General features: G+C 38.1%; 1 protein-coding gene across 1 annotated transcript in view; it reads left to right on the forward strand.

Moving 5' to 3' along the window:
• The first annotated feature begins 3,015 nt into the window (after window positions 1-3,015).
• Window positions 3,016-18,856, forward strand: part of GSAP (gamma-secretase activating protein) — a 42,186-nt gene continuing 26,345 nt past the window's right edge. Inside the window, exons 1-11 of the mRNA XM_010139780.1 lie at window positions 3,016-3,126; window positions 7,011-7,067; window positions 7,623-7,692; window positions 8,121-8,177; window positions 8,310-8,398; window positions 8,804-8,873; window positions 10,006-10,055; window positions 11,339-11,443; window positions 12,312-12,371; window positions 12,883-12,926; window positions 14,587-14,672. Of these exons, the coding sequence (XP_010138082.1) occupies window positions 3,016-3,126; window positions 7,011-7,067; window positions 7,623-7,692; window positions 8,121-8,177; window positions 8,310-8,398; window positions 8,804-8,873; window positions 10,006-10,055; window positions 11,339-11,443; window positions 12,312-12,371; window positions 12,883-12,926; window positions 14,587-14,672 (799 nt within the window). The remainder of the gene's footprint in view (window positions 3,127-7,010; window positions 7,068-7,622; window positions 7,693-8,120; window positions 8,178-8,309; window positions 8,399-8,803; window positions 8,874-10,005; window positions 10,056-11,338; window positions 11,444-12,311; window positions 12,372-12,882; window positions 12,927-14,586; window positions 14,673-18,856) is intronic.

Genomic DNA, 18,856 nt, shown 5'->3' on the forward strand with positions numbered 1-18,856 from the left:
GTCTGGTGTCTGCATGGACCCTCTCACGTAACGAAAGCACTTCTGCGCGTCTGCTGCACTCCGCAGCTTGTTTATGTCTACTGCTCCTTCACACGTTTTGGTTTTTTTATTTTTATTTTTTCTCCCGAAAATGCTTTTAGCGTGAGCCCTCCCACGTTACAGCCATTTCTAGGAGAAAGGAAAGAACCCAAAGACTTTTGTCTACGTGGTAAACGAGTCCTGGCTAAAATTAGATAAAAGTTTTAGCTGTCACAGCAGCGCGGGGTATCTAGTGCAGCGAGCACTTGATGTAGTGGTTGGAAAAAAGAATGACCACCCTGTGTTCTTGGCCCTGTGGTTTCTTTCTTGCGTTTGTTCTCACTCATTTGCAAGGCAGCTGGCTCAGTTCTTATCGGAAACTGATGGAAACCTTAGTCTAAAAAAATAAAATACTGTAATAATTATTACTTGAGTAGAAATAAGTGGTTGTTGATGTGCTGTGTGACAAAACCTCAATGCCTTCGGCTGCTTTTAATTAACTCAAAATATTTAACTTGCTTCCCATGATGAGGGACTGTTTTCAAAAAGTTTCAGAAGAGCCTGTTTGGAGATAAACCGCAAAGTATCAGCTTTGACCGAGTATTGACCAAGCCATCAGTTACAAAATCTGTTAAAGTTTCACATGTACTTGATATTGTATTGAGCAATTGTTGAATGGTGTGCTGAAGGGGTTTGAGGTAAAATTCTGAAATTCTCCACACATAATTAATGTATGAGTTTTTCAGTTCACTGGTGATGAATTAAATGAGTCAACCAATGCATTTATGTCATAACAATCTCAAAATGGTGCTGACTCCTGTTTGGTAATGGGACAGTTGTATTCAGCTTTTAAAAATGTAATACAGACTCTTTGTTCAGAAAATGTCCCTGGTGATACAGAATCAGAAGAATCTGGGTTGGAAGGTGCTGATCAGAGACCGGTATTGCTCTATTGCATTTTAACTTTTGTCTCTGTGTACTTTTTCCCCTAGTGTAGTGCTGTTGTATTAGAAATGTGAAGGTGGGAGGTAGTAATTTGAAAAGATTAAACATCAAAGAAATACCTGTTCACATAAAGCAAGTAATTTTTAGGAGCCATGCTGCTTGTGCTTTGAGATGATACAGTATTCATATTTATTGTTGTCTTTCCTGAGGACTTGAAAACCCTTGATAGCGTGTGAGAATTTCTAATTGTTGAGAGCTGGGAGTAGCTATGATGATGGAAGGGGAGCGGCATATGAAGAGAGCCAGCCTTGTTCTTTATTCCACTTTTTGTTGTATGAGCTGCAAATAATGGCCTTCTGGAAATTAATGCATTCTCCTGGGTATGTTGATAAGAGGTGTTTGCTGGACAGGCAGGTTGGGTTGGTTCTTTTGCAGCCCTTCATCTGCTGGTCTCAGCGGTGGGGATGAGGAAGAAGTTTTAATTCTATGATGTGTAGCGTGCAGGGCTTTTCAAGGGCAGAGATGATTTCCACTTCTTCTTTAGCTCCATGTGCCCAGCAACAGTGTTCAGTGACATGAAACTTGCTTCTGATACAGAACTTTTTCAACAGGTTTAAGACCTCTGTGTCAGGTGATAGAGAAGTTCATTGGCATGGAGAATTCTTGTGGACCTTCTGCTCTAGCTAAATTCTGTTCTGAGGAAGTATTCTATGAGAGGGAGGTGTGGAGACCGTAGTACTCATCTTGAAAGTCTGAGGTGGTGGTTAAATTATGGGAAGCTTCCATTAAAAGAAGAGCAAAGTGTATGGTCTCAGTCATCACCAGCTAGCCCTCGTGTAGTGGTATTGTAAAGTACTTTGAGTTACCTGAAACCAGTAGAAAGTGATGCATTGTTAAACGTACACTAAGGATTTTAACTGTCCTCTCACAAGAAAATAGAGAATTTATTTCCTTCTGATAATACTTGTAGAAAGTTTTTTTTTTTCCCTTATGATTGCAAGCTGTACAAGTCAGTTTATGCTTGTGAAACTAAGTTTCACATGTCTTCCTTCTATCAATGCTATGTGATAACTGCAAAGAAAAGACTGTCAAACTTGACTAAGCGCTTGCTGAGAGTTCTGGAAAATTCTTTGTGTGGATGCTTACTGAAGCACAGGCTACCTTTATCTTAAAACTAGGACCAACCATGCAGCTGTCAACCTCATTAAGGGCAAAATTTCCACTTCTAGTGAAAGTTCTGTCTAAGACAAACACAGTTTTGGTGACTGCAGCGATGAGAAAACAGAAAAGCAGCATCAGGAAAGCATGCGTTTTTGTCATCTGCAGCATGATGTTTTATCTTTTTTCTGGTGTTTTCCTTTATTTTGTGCTGCTTTGTCCAGATGTGCCCTTCTCTTTCTGTGTCCATCCCAGCCTCCAGCTCATCTGTTTCCCTTTTAACCCTGCTCTCTCATTCATGCCCCACAGCGTCTCTTGTTCTGCATTGCTTAATTCCCTTGTACCTGTGGGTATGTTCCATATCTGTATAATATGGTGCTTAATCTCATATTTCTTGGGTTTGGGGAGGGGTGGAATGGGGGTTGTTGTAGAGCTAATCTCTGAAGATGTAGTTTATTTCCAGACATTCCTTTGGGATGGGCAGGTGGGAGCAAGTGACACTTTTCCTAGTTCTATCTCCCTGTAGTATTCTGAGGATTGGAGTGCAGCAGGATTGTTTGAACCCCATGTTGTGCGTAATGGATAATTTGTCTTTTTTCTGTGAATGAAAGATAGTGAAAAAGCATATTCCATTTTCATGACACAAGGCAATGGCCGCTAGAATCACAGTTATAATGAAAAGTTAGGAGTTTACTGGATTAATTATTTCCTGTGTGTTTTGAAACCCCTTAAGTATTTTGTGTTGAAGTTTATCAGATTTAAATAATATGAAATATTCTCTCTCTCTTTCTAGAGGGTAGTAATTTTGGCATGTATGAAGAAGTATTTATATATAGAACTGTATGTAGTATCTTTGCTTAAAGTTTGCATAAATTGTATGGTGAACCAGCTCAAATGAAAATCCTGTGCCTTTTGATACTTGTGATTTCAGATATTTCTGAGAATTCATCAGCACTCTACATTGTAAATGTTGAAAGAAATGGAAAAATTATTTATACCTGGAAGGTAAGTATGTCTCTGAACTCAAGGAAAATACAGCAGAGAATGACACTGCATGTGTGTCTATGCCTGATTGAGTCCTTGTAGTTTAAAATTTGATTGCAGTGAGGGTTAGATTATGAAAACTCGACTGACTACAACAGGGGGGTTGGGAGGTAGGGGGTGCAGGGGGGGGAGATTGGGCAATGGGAAAATACCCATTTCTACTTCAGACAAAGGTTAAGACCGATGAAATGGAAACGGAAGTACTGACCTGATTAGTCCACAGGCTTTTTGATGCTGTTATGTTTGGGGACCAGAATCTCACCCTGAGTGAAACATGGTTTCTTTAACAGATAAGCCCTTTGTAAGCAGCACCCTCAGAATTTCTCACAGATGTCTGGCTATTAAATTCATGCTCACTGCTTTAATTAAATAGGTTTCCTCCTACCAATATATATGTTAAGATGCCATTTATCTAACACTGATTCTGCTTCTGCCTTTCTTTTGTGTTGCTTTAAGATTCATCTGTGGCACTTTATTGCAAACAGTCTGAAGTAACCATTGTTGATTTGATGTCTTGAAGTATCTAGAGCTATCCTTTTTAACAGAGGATTCTGCTTTCTATGGCATATGTATAGCTTTCATGTTGAAACACCTGTAGTTCCAAGAGATCTTTAAACAGTTTGAGCAGGTTTCTCCTTGATGAAACAAGCTGTGCTTCTCTTTTGTGCATCTTGGAGAAACCTGTAGACCCAGCTGGATTCTGGAGGATCTTGGTGCTTAACGTACGGATTGGAGACAGCAGACTCCAGTAGAATAGGGCTGCCTTTTGTTCCCCACAAGCTCAACAAAACTAAAACTCTCCAGCTTCCCTAGGGTTAAGGGAAGAGGTGAGGCCTTCATCAAGGTATAATACACTTTAACTGTGGGTGGATGTTTCCTTTAGCAGAAGCATAGGGAGGGGAGTCTCTACAAGACAACAGTAACCATAAAAACAACTCTAAAGAATGTGCAAATTTTTTTTTTTGTTCAAAATTATAGAAAGTATTATGAAAGTAACCCATCTAGCTCCAAATAGGAGATCTGGTACTGTGTATGTGTGATGTTGCTGCTTTGTAGCTAATCTGTGGAATCTCACACTGAGCTTTTTTGGGCTTCTGACAGCAGAGTCCAACTGCCTGGTATGCTGTTCAGGCTCTCACAAATGGCACAAGAGACAATTTGTAGCTCAAGATTTACACATGTAAACGTAGGCGTCTGCCTTCATGCTCACTGTCTAAGATCCTGCTGAGTCAGTAGTGTTCTGGTCAAAGCAGTTTGTGGAATTTAGAGAACTGGCCACTTGTAGTCTGTACTTTGGGACAAGGCATGTGGGGTGGATGAGGTGGGCAAATATCCACAAGTGTCCATTGGCTGAATAGGCCAATGACTCTCAGGAGGATTTAAACACCTAGGCTTAATTCCCCGAACCTGGGGGTGAAGGCTGCATAGGAAGTCACTGAAAATGTTCACTGTAGTTTCTCTTTCCTAATTTTGGGAATAAAGTGACCTCTGCAGCTTGCATCCAGGAATGGCTGGATGACAAAGCCCGAGAACTGGAACGAGTGCACTGCACAGCTGTGCTGCAATTTTTACCTCTGTGCCATCCCAAAGGAGATGCTGCTGCTGCTTTTCCTGTTTTGTTACCATGATGAAGTAGTCTGATCTTTTTCTCCTGAGTGCATTAGCCTGCTGAAGAATCATCATCTATTTATTCCTTTGTTGGGAAGAATGCTGACATTTGTTTGTTTCTTCTATAAGTGTTTCTTTACACTTGTAAATGGGGAAACTGGAAGGTACTTCCTGGATTTTTCTCACAAAGGACAAATGTATCTTTAGGTGTTATTGCGTTACATATGTAATGCTTCTCCCAGAGAGAACTTGTTCATAGTGTGTGGTACGCAATTCTTTCTTGGGTCAATAAAATTTCTGCTCATCAGCTGAAATTTTTAAATGCTTGTTCTAAAATATAAGTATTCTTTGTGCTTTGCTATTTGGTCCTGCTAATGTACATTTTCACACTGGAAAGCTTACCTGGGGAAAACAGACTGCTTTTAGCAGTCTGCACTTAGTTCTTCTGTTTCCTTAAACTTCCGTTGGAGAAATCATGATGTAATTACAGCTTCTATCAAACTATAGATCTTAGTGAGTTGTTAAGGCATTTTAATATCTCTTTATTTCTCTCTCCCCCCTTCACGATAAACTATAACTAATGAGCTACCACTTTTGCAAAACAGCTGTATGTCTGCAAGCCTTTCCTGTTGGTTTTATAGCAGCAAATTTTAGCTGTGACGTTGTCAGTGAGGATAATGCACAAACAAGGATGCTAACTGACTGAGCTGCCCTGGCGTGTTTCCTAATCGGTACGAATAGAAAACCACCTTTGTCTGCCAAGTGGCAGAAAGTCAAGTGCATTCTGTGTGAAATCAGGGAAGGGGCAGAATGAGCTTTGCTTTCAAGCTTATTTTAGAGTGGTGCATCGTACCATAGTTTTGATACCATCTGTCTTTCGTTACACTGATAGTTGGTATAAAGGAAGATATTTTTAACAGAAGTGAATTCTAGTGTCAGCACTGGTATTTTTCAAGGCAGTACAAGAATTTTTAGAGTAAACGTGAAAACATGCATCTTAACCTACTGACAGATGTGGGCACTGAAATCGTCCTGCTACCAGTCTTGTATGTTTTTCAGTAGTAAGTACAGAGGATGTTAGTGTTTCAGACACACTTGGAAAGAACAGTTATTTGTGAAAGCACTTGCTTAACTTGAAATTAGGAGGCCTGAAGCCTGTGTCTTAATATAAAGACATTTTGTTTTCCTTCTTTAAATGAGAAGACCTTTGTCATTGGCACAACAATAATGAGATACTCAGAAGTAGACCCCTTAGAAAGAGAATACTCAGGCTTTTGTTTTAACTTCACAAAGCAAGATGCCATAACTTTGTAAATAACCACAGATTTCTCCCCTCTCCCCCCAAGCTGTAGTTAAAAACAATGATGTCACTGTTTGAGTACAAGCCTTTGTGGCTGAATTTAAATTCAACAGTTTAGTAATTTAGTGCCTATACCTAGAGTACATTAATGGACTTCAGCTTGATTTGGTATACAGTATATGCTGCCAAGCAGAAATTTTTTTTGATTTTCTTTTTTTTAATATTTTGTAAATTTGAAGTGTGGTAAAAATTGTGAAGAAGTAGTTTTGATTTGTATAGTCTTAGAAATGCCTCCTCCAAATCATTTTATGTTACTGTCAGTAAGCTGATAAAGGATGTATGTTATGTTTCATTTCAAAGGTAGGAGGATAATGGTGTCATATGAGCTTGTGAAATATATTTAGCCTTCAAACAATCATTTCCTAAGGCAGAGCTGAAATGCTTTTCCCAGCCTGCAGCCAGGCCACTGAAAGCTGGATTTGGTGACGTTTGATTCTATGCTCCTTTTTGGAGCAATGACCCACCGAGTTGGTGAGGTTTGGAATGCCACCCTTAAACCTTCCGGGGACCATGGCATCCCCTTTTTTTTCTTGTGCAGGCATCCGTTCTCCAGGCCCTACTGCCTGTAACTGAAACCAGTTTAGAACCAAAGTGAGAGGGAGCCAGTTGGCTTATGCAATGACTTGTGAGCTCTGGATTGGCCACATTTCAGGTTTATCCCATGTGTTAGTTCTAAAAGAAAAAAAAAAAATCTTTGTTCTCTCTCATGCCTTGCTTTCTTGGAATTATGTCATTAACTGCCGGTTTATGGGGCAGGGAAGTATGTGAGGATGAATGTCAGGTGGCTGGGGGAAGACGAGAGAGGTAAGAAAAAGTAAAAACATGTTTTACTTTATATATATTTACATTGTCAGTGCTAATTTGTTTTCGTCCGTAGGGAAATCAGAGAAATACTCACATTGGACTGTACGATCTTCAAACAAAACAAAATGAGGTGAGAGCAATACCAAGCTTCTTCCTGGTGAAGACAGTGCTGTAGGGTTTCAGGTTTTGATGGCTTGCAACACAGTATATTAAGTCCTTAAGGAGAATATGCTTGTTTGAATCAGAAGAGAGACCAGAGAAGGTGTGCTAAGAAGTAAATGGTTTGTGTTTTCCTTGTCGTGTGCGTATCCTCAGTCTGGTGGGTGCTACCATTTGTAAGAAATTATTCTAAAACCAAATGTACTGTAATTCAGTGACTGGAACCATAACGGGCCTTTGCAGGTGTCCCCATAGCGGTATGAAATAGGTGAAATTTTGTATTTACATAAAGGTCTGCTGTGCTGCTCTAGTGGTAATGTAGAGCTCAAAAGAACTAGTAAGAAACAAATGTGAAAAAAGAGAAGTGATACAATTGAGGCTTGAAGTATAGTTCTTCTGGCTGTGAAATTATTTACTTTAAAAATAAAAAGAGTGTACTGGTCAGCAGTGTTCTCCTAAGGCGGAGTGATTAGATGTTTTTCTTTATATAGTTAAAAATCATTGGCATCAATGTGTTTCTTTGTAGCACCTCTATATGTTTGAGAGGGATCTACAAATAATCAGTTGTTCGGTCAACGATGAAAGGACATTATTGGGTAAATATGTGGTTTATCATTAAATTTTTTTGTCATGGTAAAGATGATTTATGTAGTAGAATGGTACATTTTGGTCTATAATTGGTCTATATTACTTAAATCTGTTTTGAACCATATGTTGCCCACAGCAGTTTGTGCATTTCAGTGTATCCATCACCAAATAATGTGGGTAACAACATAAAGACACAGCTGTAACAATATCGCTGTTTCGAAACAAAGATCTAAGACACACTGACCCTTTGTTTGCTTCCGTCTCATGTAATTATACATGCCTCCTACATCTGTTGTTCCTTTAACATACATGTTTTTTGTGAAAAATGTTGATGATGCTTGCTCTCCAAGAATGTTTAGTAAGTTAAATATCAGAAATGCGTGCTCACTGTGGCTGTGTTGGTTTTTGGTTTTTTTTTTGTTTTTTGTTCCCGTAGCGGTCAGCTTCCGTCAATATACAGAAGAAGATAGAGTGAGTTGGCTATTACAGTCAGGTACTACAAGCAGATTGTTTCTAATACTGTTAGAAGTATTGTACCCTTTTGCTTTTTTCCCCCATGTAATCTCTGTTTAGAAAATAAAATTATGTATAAAAGGAAGTTACCTAAAGCATGTTCTTTTTGCAGTATCCAAATATTTAACCTTGCTAATTGAAATTCAGCCCATTAATAATGTGAGAGTCCTAAAGGCTGTGGACAGCTGTGTTCGAGTACAGGTAAATTATTCAACTAATCTAAATATAAACCTTTTTAATCCACTGTGCTAAAGAGAAAAAGTGGTTCAGTGCAGAAATCTCATGTTCGCTTGCAACTGTTAGAGAGGTTGTGTACCCAAGTTTCTTCATAGAAGGAAACAAATGAGAAACTTCATTAAATGTTTGATGTAGAATATTTCTGACATGAAGGCCACTTTTTCATTTCTCTTCAGTCCACCAAAGCTTGCGATTATAGTGATTGGTGACTATTAGTCTGTAATAATGGCTTTTTTAATTAATTAAATATCATTAGTGTGCTTTTCTTAATCTTAAAATATGTAAATATCTAGCTAAAAAGACCCATTTTACATAAGTGTTCTAAACTATTTTAGTTATTTACTTGCTTTTGTGAAACTTTCTGTATAGTTTCTTTATCCAGTTGAAGGCAGAAATACTTCTACAGAAAGTCGCCTCTTGATAGTTTCAGAAGATAAATGTGAGTTAATGTTTTGAAAGTATATTGTCATTCTTTTACTTTAAGATCATTGTTTTATGGATTATATTTTTGGTGGACTTCTATTGGGGGAAAAAAAAACCCAGAAAAAAAAAAAAGCTATGAGCTATTCCAGGTATTCCAAAAGTCTTTCAAAAACTTTATAATTTAGTGGAGTTTTTTTTCAGTGTTAGCAGAATGGTCAGCTTTGACTGCAATTATTTGCTTAGTTCACGCATTCATCAGTTATCTTTATTTCTAAAAAAGCTAAAATAGTTTTTTATAGCTGCGTATGTAAACTCAGAGCAGATCAGTTGGCTATGCGAGATGAATTGTGATTTTTAACGTGTGACAAGTGGGGCAAGAATAGGACAATAGTTCCGTGGATTCAGCTAACTTTGCATGTTCAGCCTAATCTAATAGTTGGGAATGGATAGTGGTGGACACTTGGATAAAAAGCCGTTTATCCCTCTTGCCTTTCAGTCTTATTCTGGAGTGAGATCTCTTTTCTCATCTTTTAGGAGAGGCCCATCTTCTCTGCCAAGCTAGACACCAACCTTTAGGTAGCTGGACTTGCCTGGGCAGAGTTCACCTCCTAAGACTGTGACTCCTAAGACTCAGTGCTGTGAGCTATATCAGAAACATTTATAACATCCATTGGGTGAATCTTGCTGCCTTTGCAATCTACCGATAACTTTGGAATTTTGTGTGGGACAGGGCCATAAGGTGGTGTTCATTCATGCTAGGAAGTGGAACAGGGCTAGGGTGCAGTTTCAGGTGCAGGCACGCAGTTCTGCATGCTTGCTCTTTATCAGTGTGCTTTTTGGTTTGGTTTGGCAGGGTTCAGTTAGTGCTCTCCCTGGCAGTGCCGTGCTGACATGGGCAGTGAACCAATCCCACGAGGTGGTATGGCTGCGACCACCCTCGGCTCAGGAAAGAGAGAGAGTCCGGTTCTCTGCATTGGCACCTATAGGCACCTGTGTTAATATATCACAGGTTTCCTCTTAGACTGAGTTGAACTTTCTTGGCCGTAATGTATTCTTTCAGAATTGTAAGAGGTGAGATAATTTAATAAGTTGTATGAAAGCATATATAAAAGTATGTTTGTAACGATTTTTTAAAATATATTTTAAAGATATTGAACAATTTGACATTCGTGTTGTGGCAGAAGAAGAACACAAAATGGTAAGACTTGAAAAATCTTAGGTTTTGAGATTTTTTGCTTTTATTGAAAGTTTAAACATCTGTAATTGTAGCTAACTGTTTCTGTAGTTTTGCACTCGGACCACACGCAGTACATAATAGCACTGATAGTATGGCAATTCATGCAGCTAACCGCAGAGGTGACTGAAAAACTTGTATACCGTGTAACCTGTGAGGAAAGGTACTTTTTGCTGAATGCCTCTGTATATTAGAAGTTACAAGTAAACGTAGTGTATATACATTTTTAAACCATTTTAAATATTTGCAGACTCACCTTCCTAACTTTGCTTTTTGGGAGTCTGTGTGTCTTGGGAAAGGATTCATTTGAGAAACAAGCAAAGACAAGACGTAAAACTTAGATATACCGCAAGTAGCATGAACATTCCAATCTCTTTTTCCTCCTCATCTCTTTCTCCTGTTCTTAATGTGAATTTGTCTTCAAATTGTGCATGTTTTGCTTGAAAGACTTACTATTAATAAACATACCTCTAATATAGTAAAGAATTGGTGTCATGAAAGCCAGTGTTTCACTTTATTGGAGACAAATGTAATCTTGGAAGGAAAAAGTTAAGGTCCTGAGTTTCAGTTACAATGAAGCGTTTCATGGTTTTCTCAAAGTTTATCATCGCTTTTATAGCGATAAAAGTTTATATGCTAGACTACAGTAGTGGAGTAAAGACTGTGAGTGTAATCAGAAACACAGATCAGTCTGATGTCCTTCTAATGAACACGTTTGTTTTGGTTGACATGAAATCTCCCTACATCTTTCAAGAGTAAACATGTATACAGTCCAAACAGTTTTCCACAATTATAGCCCTTTTTATGCCAGTATTTAATATTACTATGCCAGCACATAGCTGAGACTTTGACAGAAGTCCCTTTTGGAGCTAATACATCTTCTTTCTAATGTAGCTGATTCTGAGCTGACTGTGGTATTTCACTCCCCTTCCCTACGATGAAGAGTGCTGCGTGGTTTAACTTGTTCACTTTGAGCAACTTAAGTGGTGAATTTCCTGCAAGCAAGGAAATCTCAAAGAAAATATTTGGTAGTAGGCGTACCTTGAAAACTGTGCTTCTGATCTGTTTAAACTGAGCACCTTGCATACAACAAACGTAGACTTTGTGCAGCTAACAAGTAGCGTGTTCCCTCCAAGCACCTTAGTTGTTACTTGTGCCTCCCCCATTGTCTTTTCTCTTTAAAGCATGGACAATAATTGTTATAGAACCTTACCTGATGACTTCTAGTATTCTTTCTTTCCCTTTAGGTGATTCAAAACTCAGGTCAGCTTCCAAGAGCCAGAGTGGTGGATGATCTCATTTGGGCACAATGGGATATGATGGAACAAAGGCTCTTCTACATTGTTCCAAAGGTGAGATGAAAGTCGTTCTAATAGTTTTGTTCCTGCCTGTCTCACGATAGTAAACTTGGATGGTTGATAATAGCGTGAGTTTGTTTTTCATTATAGTATTTGGCCTTCTTCCTGCCTCAACCTAGAGCAAAAGTCAGACTTGCCTTAACGGCTCTTTGTGCATAGTAAATTGCAAGAAGACTGGTGGTCTTAGTGCTTTCTGTAAAAAAAGTATGGGTTTGTTAGGTCTTTTTGGTTTCAAAAAGGTCTTTTATTCAAAAGGATCTAAATCTGTTCTTGAGAATTCACATCTAGAAAATACGTTGTGCACAGACTTACTGAGTGACCAAATGAGAGCAAGTTCTTGGCTAGAAGCGCTGAACTCTTTGGGTTTGGATTTTTTTTTATTGTTTTGTTTTATTTGAGGGACTATTTGCATTCAGTGTATTCCATGTAAATGAAAATTGATTTTTCTTAACCACCAAAAAATATGAGTATTAGGAGCTAAGAGGAAGTGAACTGTGATGGAGAAGTGTATTCCTGTTTCTGAACTGACCAAAGTAAGATACAGCTCCTTTTGCCAAATTGGTAGTTATGGAAAACATTTTCTTAACTTCCTAGAATGTGTGTGTGTCTGTGCTTCAAGTGAGGGCCCACGCAATTAGAGATGATTGGCAGATAATGATCTGGGACAGGAAGGAAGCCTGTCATAGTGCTATTGTGGGGGGTTATATGTGGTTTTTAAAGTCGTCTTTTGTCCCCTAACTTCTGCACATCTGTTAACAAAGCAGGTTGAGTGTAGAGAATGCTGTGGAGTATCCAGTCACTTTTCAGTCTGTATGATGTGCTTCTATTTTATCAGTTACAAAATGCATCCTCTTGATTTCAGGAATCAAAGAATACTTTAAAATGTGTCCAGTTTTATCCTGATGAAAATTTTAACTCAATAGTAAGTCATGAGTATTTTATTACATAATGATTTTGAGTGGGATGTAATTATGTGTTTCAGGCACTGCTAGAGGGATCTGTTTCAATGATGTTCATGACATCATACCAATCATACCCTAACGTACTGAAAAGGGTTAACAAATGCACTAGACAAAGAAACCACCTCCTAATTTTGTATCAGTTTTAAGCTAGACAGGAAAAACTGTTGCAGCCAAAATACAGGGAACAGAACATAAAAGTTATAGCCGTTGAATATGTAATTCTTACTAGACTTTTGTCCCAGGGGCTGAAATTCAATCTAATGCATGAGGTTAAATATATCACAGCTTATTTTCCTTTTTTCTTTAAGAAAATAATATGTTTTGTGGGGGATGACTAAGTTAGAGGAGGATAAATAAACTTTGGTAAAGTGCTGAATCTGGTGAAATGTGAGTTCAGCACATTTTACGGTCTAAAATATTAATCATATTATACTAACCTCACTAAATAACAGGTTTATTTTTGGTTAACAGCTGGAAGCACACCTGGATATTTCTGTAAATGACACACAATTGAAGTAAGGTTGTTTAAATGTTTTGTTTTGCATTCCTTTTAATATATAGGGTTACATTTTACAGACCTATGTAAAATTCATCTGAATAACAGTATCTTTGTCTGCAGTTGCCTACATGGTACTGGAATATTATAATAATATGAACACTGTCCAAACCTCCTGTCCCTCTCACTTTTGTCAGAATCAGCTGTAAGATGTAATTTAATCCCTGACTGCTTTTTGGTGCCATTTTTTAAAATTACTTGTCTGAAGAGCTAGCTATAGGTTAAACCATCCTTCCTCTGAGTATTCTGTACCTATTCCAAGTAATTTGTGCTAATCCTGGGCATGTTGTAGTGGTGATGTCAAAATTCCTGTTAAGGGAAGCTCTCCATTTTTAATTGTTGTTACATGTTTTACTGGACAGTTAACCAGACCAACAGCTCCTTTTTATAGCCTGTGAGACACTGCCTGTTCTCTTGTCTCCTCCTGTATGCTATTTCCAGGCAGCCTGCACTTTCAAAAGCTAAAATTCGTTTGGTTCTGTCTGTGTCTGCCATGCACATGGCTGCATCTGATCTTGTCTCCTTAAAACTGCCTTTTAATCGAGGAAAAACTAGTCAGGATGGTTTGACTCTCAGTCATAATTCATCTCATCCTCATCCATTTTCAATCTGTGGAATTTATGTTCCAAAAGGGTGGCTTCTCTTTGTGAACAAAAAGTGGAGGCCGAAACTACTAGATCAGATACCAATAACTGAAGGTAGTTGAGTTCCACCCTGCCCAAAGTGTGGCTCTCACACTGTCTCAGTGCTAAGCAGAAGACTCAGTGTGATGCTACTGCATGTGCAGGTTGCCCTAAAAGGGCGGTGTATCCTCTTGCAGTTGGTGGTGAAAAAATCCAACACTTGTAAGAGCATCAATGCTATGCTTTTTTTTTTTTTTTTTTTTTTTTTTTTTTTTTTTTTTTTCCAAAATTATTGCAGAAGACCTTGGGGAAAACCACTACAGAACCAAGATCCTGTCTGGGAAAAAACCAAACTAACTAACTAAAAATCCCCCAAACAAAACAAAACCAAAAAAGCCAAAGCAGACTGACCATAATCTTCTGTTGCATGTTCTGCATAGCAAAAAATAGGGCTTGTAGATTTTAAAGATACGTAAAGCCATTAAAGCTCAAGCAGCATGAGACTGAAAAGGAATGTCATCGTGTAATAAGTTCTGTGTGAGTGTGATTTTGTGCTTTCCTTTTCACGTGTTTCTGCTGAAATTAGTGTGCCTAATTGCAGATTAAAATGTAGCTCTACAGTCGTAAGAATGGTAGAGTTAGGCTGCAAAGCCTTTGTCTTCTCGGGTATGATGAATGTTTGCATTTCCAGTACTTCTCAGAACTTGCTTTTGTTTCAAAGTATGAGAATACTGCAGCATTGTCCAGCCAAATTAATACGGAGTTTGCAGGTGTAATCAATATTGTTGGCATCTGATAACAGTGTGCAGTCTTGGGATTCGTACTCCTAATGGCATTGAGCGGATTGGTTAAAGCATAATTTAACATGCATTAGAGAACACTTAGTTATAATTTAATTAGCATGTTTTGATTACGTAGGGACTGTTCTCATGATCTTTGTGTTGTGACTAGTGTCTGTGGATGAAGACTTATTTAGTGATCTTTATTTGCCCATAGACTTGTGAATTTTGGATATGATTACTGCCAAGACCAAGATATTGCGTCTAAATCTGTGAATCTCCAGGTTTTTACAAGTAAAGCAGGTAATGAATAAATACAAGTGTTGTCAAAACAATCTCCCCTAGTAATTGTATCATAACTGATGACTAAATTTCTTTTTAAGACATTATATGTATTTTTTTTGTGCGGTTTTTTTTTTTATGAGTGTGAGGGGTTTTTTTGTATGAGTGTGTTCCTTTAGAGTATACTTGACAGGTAGCTGTGAGAAGAGGGAGAAGGCAACTGCGCACTATTTTTCTTAAGTTTTTTTTTTACATTCTGAAAGCTGCATTCCACCTTGAGCTGAATAGTACCTATGGTTTTATATATCAACATCAAGAATAAAACAGTCACCCAGAAATTTTCTGATAGTCCAACTTCAAAGAACTGGTATCATGCACTGATACGGTGAAATACCTCAGTCTAAGCACACTGGGGCATTTTCTCCTAGTTTCAGAACACAGGTCATACCAAAGCATGATTGTGTAATACATTATAGCAATTTAATGTTAAAACTGACCAAAAATATGTTAGTAAATTTGAGGAAGATTTTGACTAGGTCTGTTGTCTGGGTATCTGACATAGTATATAATTGTGTTACAGAGTGGACATGCGTAAGTGGAGCATGATCCCTTAAACTTAAACCTAAAATGTTCCTTAAATGTTTAGGATTTAGGAGTCTCCCTGCATCCTAATACATGCCATGAGCTTTTTTGTGATTAAAAACTGATCTTGAGACATCTGTTCATCACATATGCCCACATTTTCAGCTTCTAGATTAGACCCTACCACTCAGCAGAGATGGTATCTGATTAACCTTCGAGTAGTCTACAGAACTGTATAGGGATATGACGTGCTACAGAAGTGGCTTTACATCTCCCTTCTTAAGGTGTGCTGTAAGAATACGGGTGAATTGCTGAGGTACTTGCCAGTTTTGCTGAAATGACTATTAATGCAAATCAAGTGAAATTGAACTTGATTTTTTTCTCACCAAGGCAGACAGCCCACTTACAAGGAGGGAAGGAATTAGAAGTGACAGCCAAGTTTCTATCTACCAAATGTAGATTAGGCTACTTCTCTGTTAGCAAGACAGATTATTTCTTATACAAACAGCCTGTGCAATAATGGAAAATATTATTGATTTGTATATATAAGTTTCCTTTTAAACCTGTACTTCTCTCAGACTTGTTCAGATCAAAGCACCTCCTTTTAGTTTAGGATGAAATTCAGTCTTCCTCTGACAAGATTTTTTTTTAATTACCCTGAAGTAAAAATCTTTTCCATTCAGCAACCAGTATTTAAATTCTGTGTGGAACCTTTCTCATGCACTTTTCGTTTGCACTTAATTGTCAAATTATGTGTTTTACATTACACTTACTAAATGAGATTATTGTATATGGCTTTTCATTGGATGTTGTTGGAAGCCAAGGATTACTGTGTGCAACCCATTTTGAATAACTAACAGTTTGGAGAAAATGGTTTGGAAGCTGAGACCATATCTAGTTGTCAAAAACCCTGTGGGTAATCGCACTTCTGTGTCTCCTGTTAGTGGTGATTTGCAAAACTGGATTGCAGGTGCTTTGGGGCACAGACTGCACCTTCTATGGAACTGCTGTCATGCTTCAAATATTAGTGTTGATATCCCTATTTATAATGTTCTGACACCTCTGGCAAGGAATAATGGGCATAACTTCAAAATGGAATATTCCATGCAATTTCCCATTTAATAAAACTGTTATTGGCTACTGCCAGTTTGAACTGTGAATGAAATCACTCTTCCTCTCTCAAACTTCCGCAGTAGAAGAAAAGTAGCCCTGTTCCTTATCCTCAGCACAGACAAAATGTCTCCAGATAAAAACCTCTACGTACTTCTAGATTAGCTGAGGTCCAGCAATTCTGGTCTCAGAATTACCTTTATCCAGGATTCAGTGGTTATTTAAACACACTGGGCTGTTAGGTTTTCTTTAGAAAAGCACTTTAGAAGTACTTACTCAGGTAAATTTGCTCTGTATTTAAAAAAAAAATGCAGGCAGTAAGATGACATAAAACCTGGATTACCGTTACCTGCCTAGAAGTTAAACATACAGACTATATTTATAGAGAGAAATAGGCATCTCCAGAGGTTGACTGCGTCTATCTGTGTCTCTTCACTTGCTGTAGAGGAGTCTGAATGAGAGATGTTTGGATGGCTGAAGTTAGGTGAGGCTCGTCACTCCTAAGCCAGTACAACTAGGCAAAATTGCCTCATGCAATGCTGTGTTTGAATAGCGACACTCGGATGCCCTGTTGAGATGTTGGTACAGCCTTACATCTTACCCTTCTCCATGAACAGAAATGGGGAATTTGAAGTTAAAGTTTCTTAAGGAAGACTCCATGTCTTCGTAGGTGACTCTTGTAGTTTCAGTGGTGTTTATTTATCAAGTAGCAGAGTTGTAATGGTTGTTTCCCTAATTCTCCTGAAAGTAGTAACTCACTGTTACCCTGTATAAGTAGAACTTAATTTTTAAATGCTTCCTTTTTTTTTTTTTACTTTGTTGAGGTTGAGATCTTTGTTTCTGAAAAGGTAAGAGTTTATCCAAATATATCTTTATGTGAGTCTTCTCACCTTGTGGCATTTAGCTACAGCTCTTACTGTTTGCAAATGATTTTGAAATGGATGGTGTGGAAGGCCTGGTTCTGCCTTTGCATGAATTACCAACTATAGGTGCAATAAGATAAGCAACAAGCTTTCCCTGCTTCAGCATAACTCGGTTCTAATTTGCAGAGAGCACTGGTAAGGGTAGGAAAGGAATTTACCTTATATTCTCAGCCTCTGGCTGCTTTAAAGGGATTGTGAAGGCACTATCGGATGTAACACTCCTTGGATAATTGCTGATCTGAGACTCTCATGTTTCTGTCTGTGTTAATGAAGCACCATTTGATATTTTTCTGCTGCTCGTAGTTCAGTTTGTTGACATTTGGACCAGAGTGCTACAGTTGAAAGATGCATGTCCTATTAATAGTCCCCCGTAGCCACTGTTTTGTGATCAGCTTGCGTATATTACCCACTGACACTTCAGTCTGAACAGACTCACTTGTATGTTGTGCAATTTACAGAACAGTGCATACACTAGCCTCCAGCATACAAGAAAGAAATTTGCAGTGTTGGAAGGGAGCTGTTGATAATAAAACAGCATTGTGGGTTGCTGGAGCTTTTCCAGTCTTCCTCATGAGTCCTGATGCTGCTACTTTAAAATTTATGCATGCTCTAAAAGATGCCAAGTGCTCTGGCAAAATGCCCTGACTGTTGTCTGAATGACTCAAATATCCAAGCAAAACTGTATCAAACAATGTTCAATCAGTTAAGAATAAGCAGAAACAAACCCACCTACATCTCAAGAGAAAGTATTTACCTTCCCCCGAAGTGCCTTAGTCACACCTGTGTGACAGTTATGGTACAGCCCCGTGGTCTAAGTATGAGTAAGCATGTAACCAAAGTGAAATACCTTGGTAGCTGTGCTTTTTTTGTGCTTTTTCTGTACTGTGTGTTTTTTTGTATACCTTGTATACATAAACTTATTTTTGTATACATAAACTTTTTTTTTACAGAACAGTATTTGTATTACTATTACCTTTTATTTTTTTTCAAGTGATAAACTTTCAATAAAGGTAAAAAGGTGAATGGTCATAGCTGTAGCCCAGATTTCTCAAATGTGTAGGGATAATGTCGTTTGGAAGCAGTTTTCTAACAGCAACTTCGATGGAGAAAGTATTTACCTTCCCCCGAAGTGCCTTAGTCACACCTGTGTGACAGTTATGGTACAGCCCCGTGGTCTAAGTATGAGTAAGCATGTAACCAAAGTGAAATACCTTGGTAGCTGTGCTTTTTTTGTGCTTTTTCTGTACTGTGTCTTTTTTTGTATACCTTGTATACATAAACTTATTTTTGTATACATAAACTTTTTTTTTACAGAACAGTATTTGTATTACTATTACCTTTTATTTTTTTTCAAGTGATAAACTTTCAATAAAGGTAAAAAGGTGAATGGTCATAGCTGTAGCCCAGATTTCTCAAATGTGTAGGGATAATGTCGTTTGGAAGCAGTTTTCTAACAGCAACTTCGATGCCAAAGCATCGGAGTTAAGTGGATTACAGTTTTTATAAGAGACGGAGGGAGGACTACCATCCAGTGGAGTGAAAACAGTATCAGTCTGATTTAGAATTAGGCTGGGAGGGGGGGAGCATTCC

This window comes from Buceros rhinoceros, unplaced genomic scaffold (genome assembly GCF_000710305.1).
Source record: "Buceros rhinoceros silvestris isolate BGI_N320 unplaced genomic scaffold, ASM71030v1 scaffold14387, whole genome shotgun sequence".
Classification (NCBI taxonomy): domain Eukaryota; kingdom Metazoa; phylum Chordata; class Aves; order Bucerotiformes; family Bucerotidae; genus Buceros; species Buceros rhinoceros.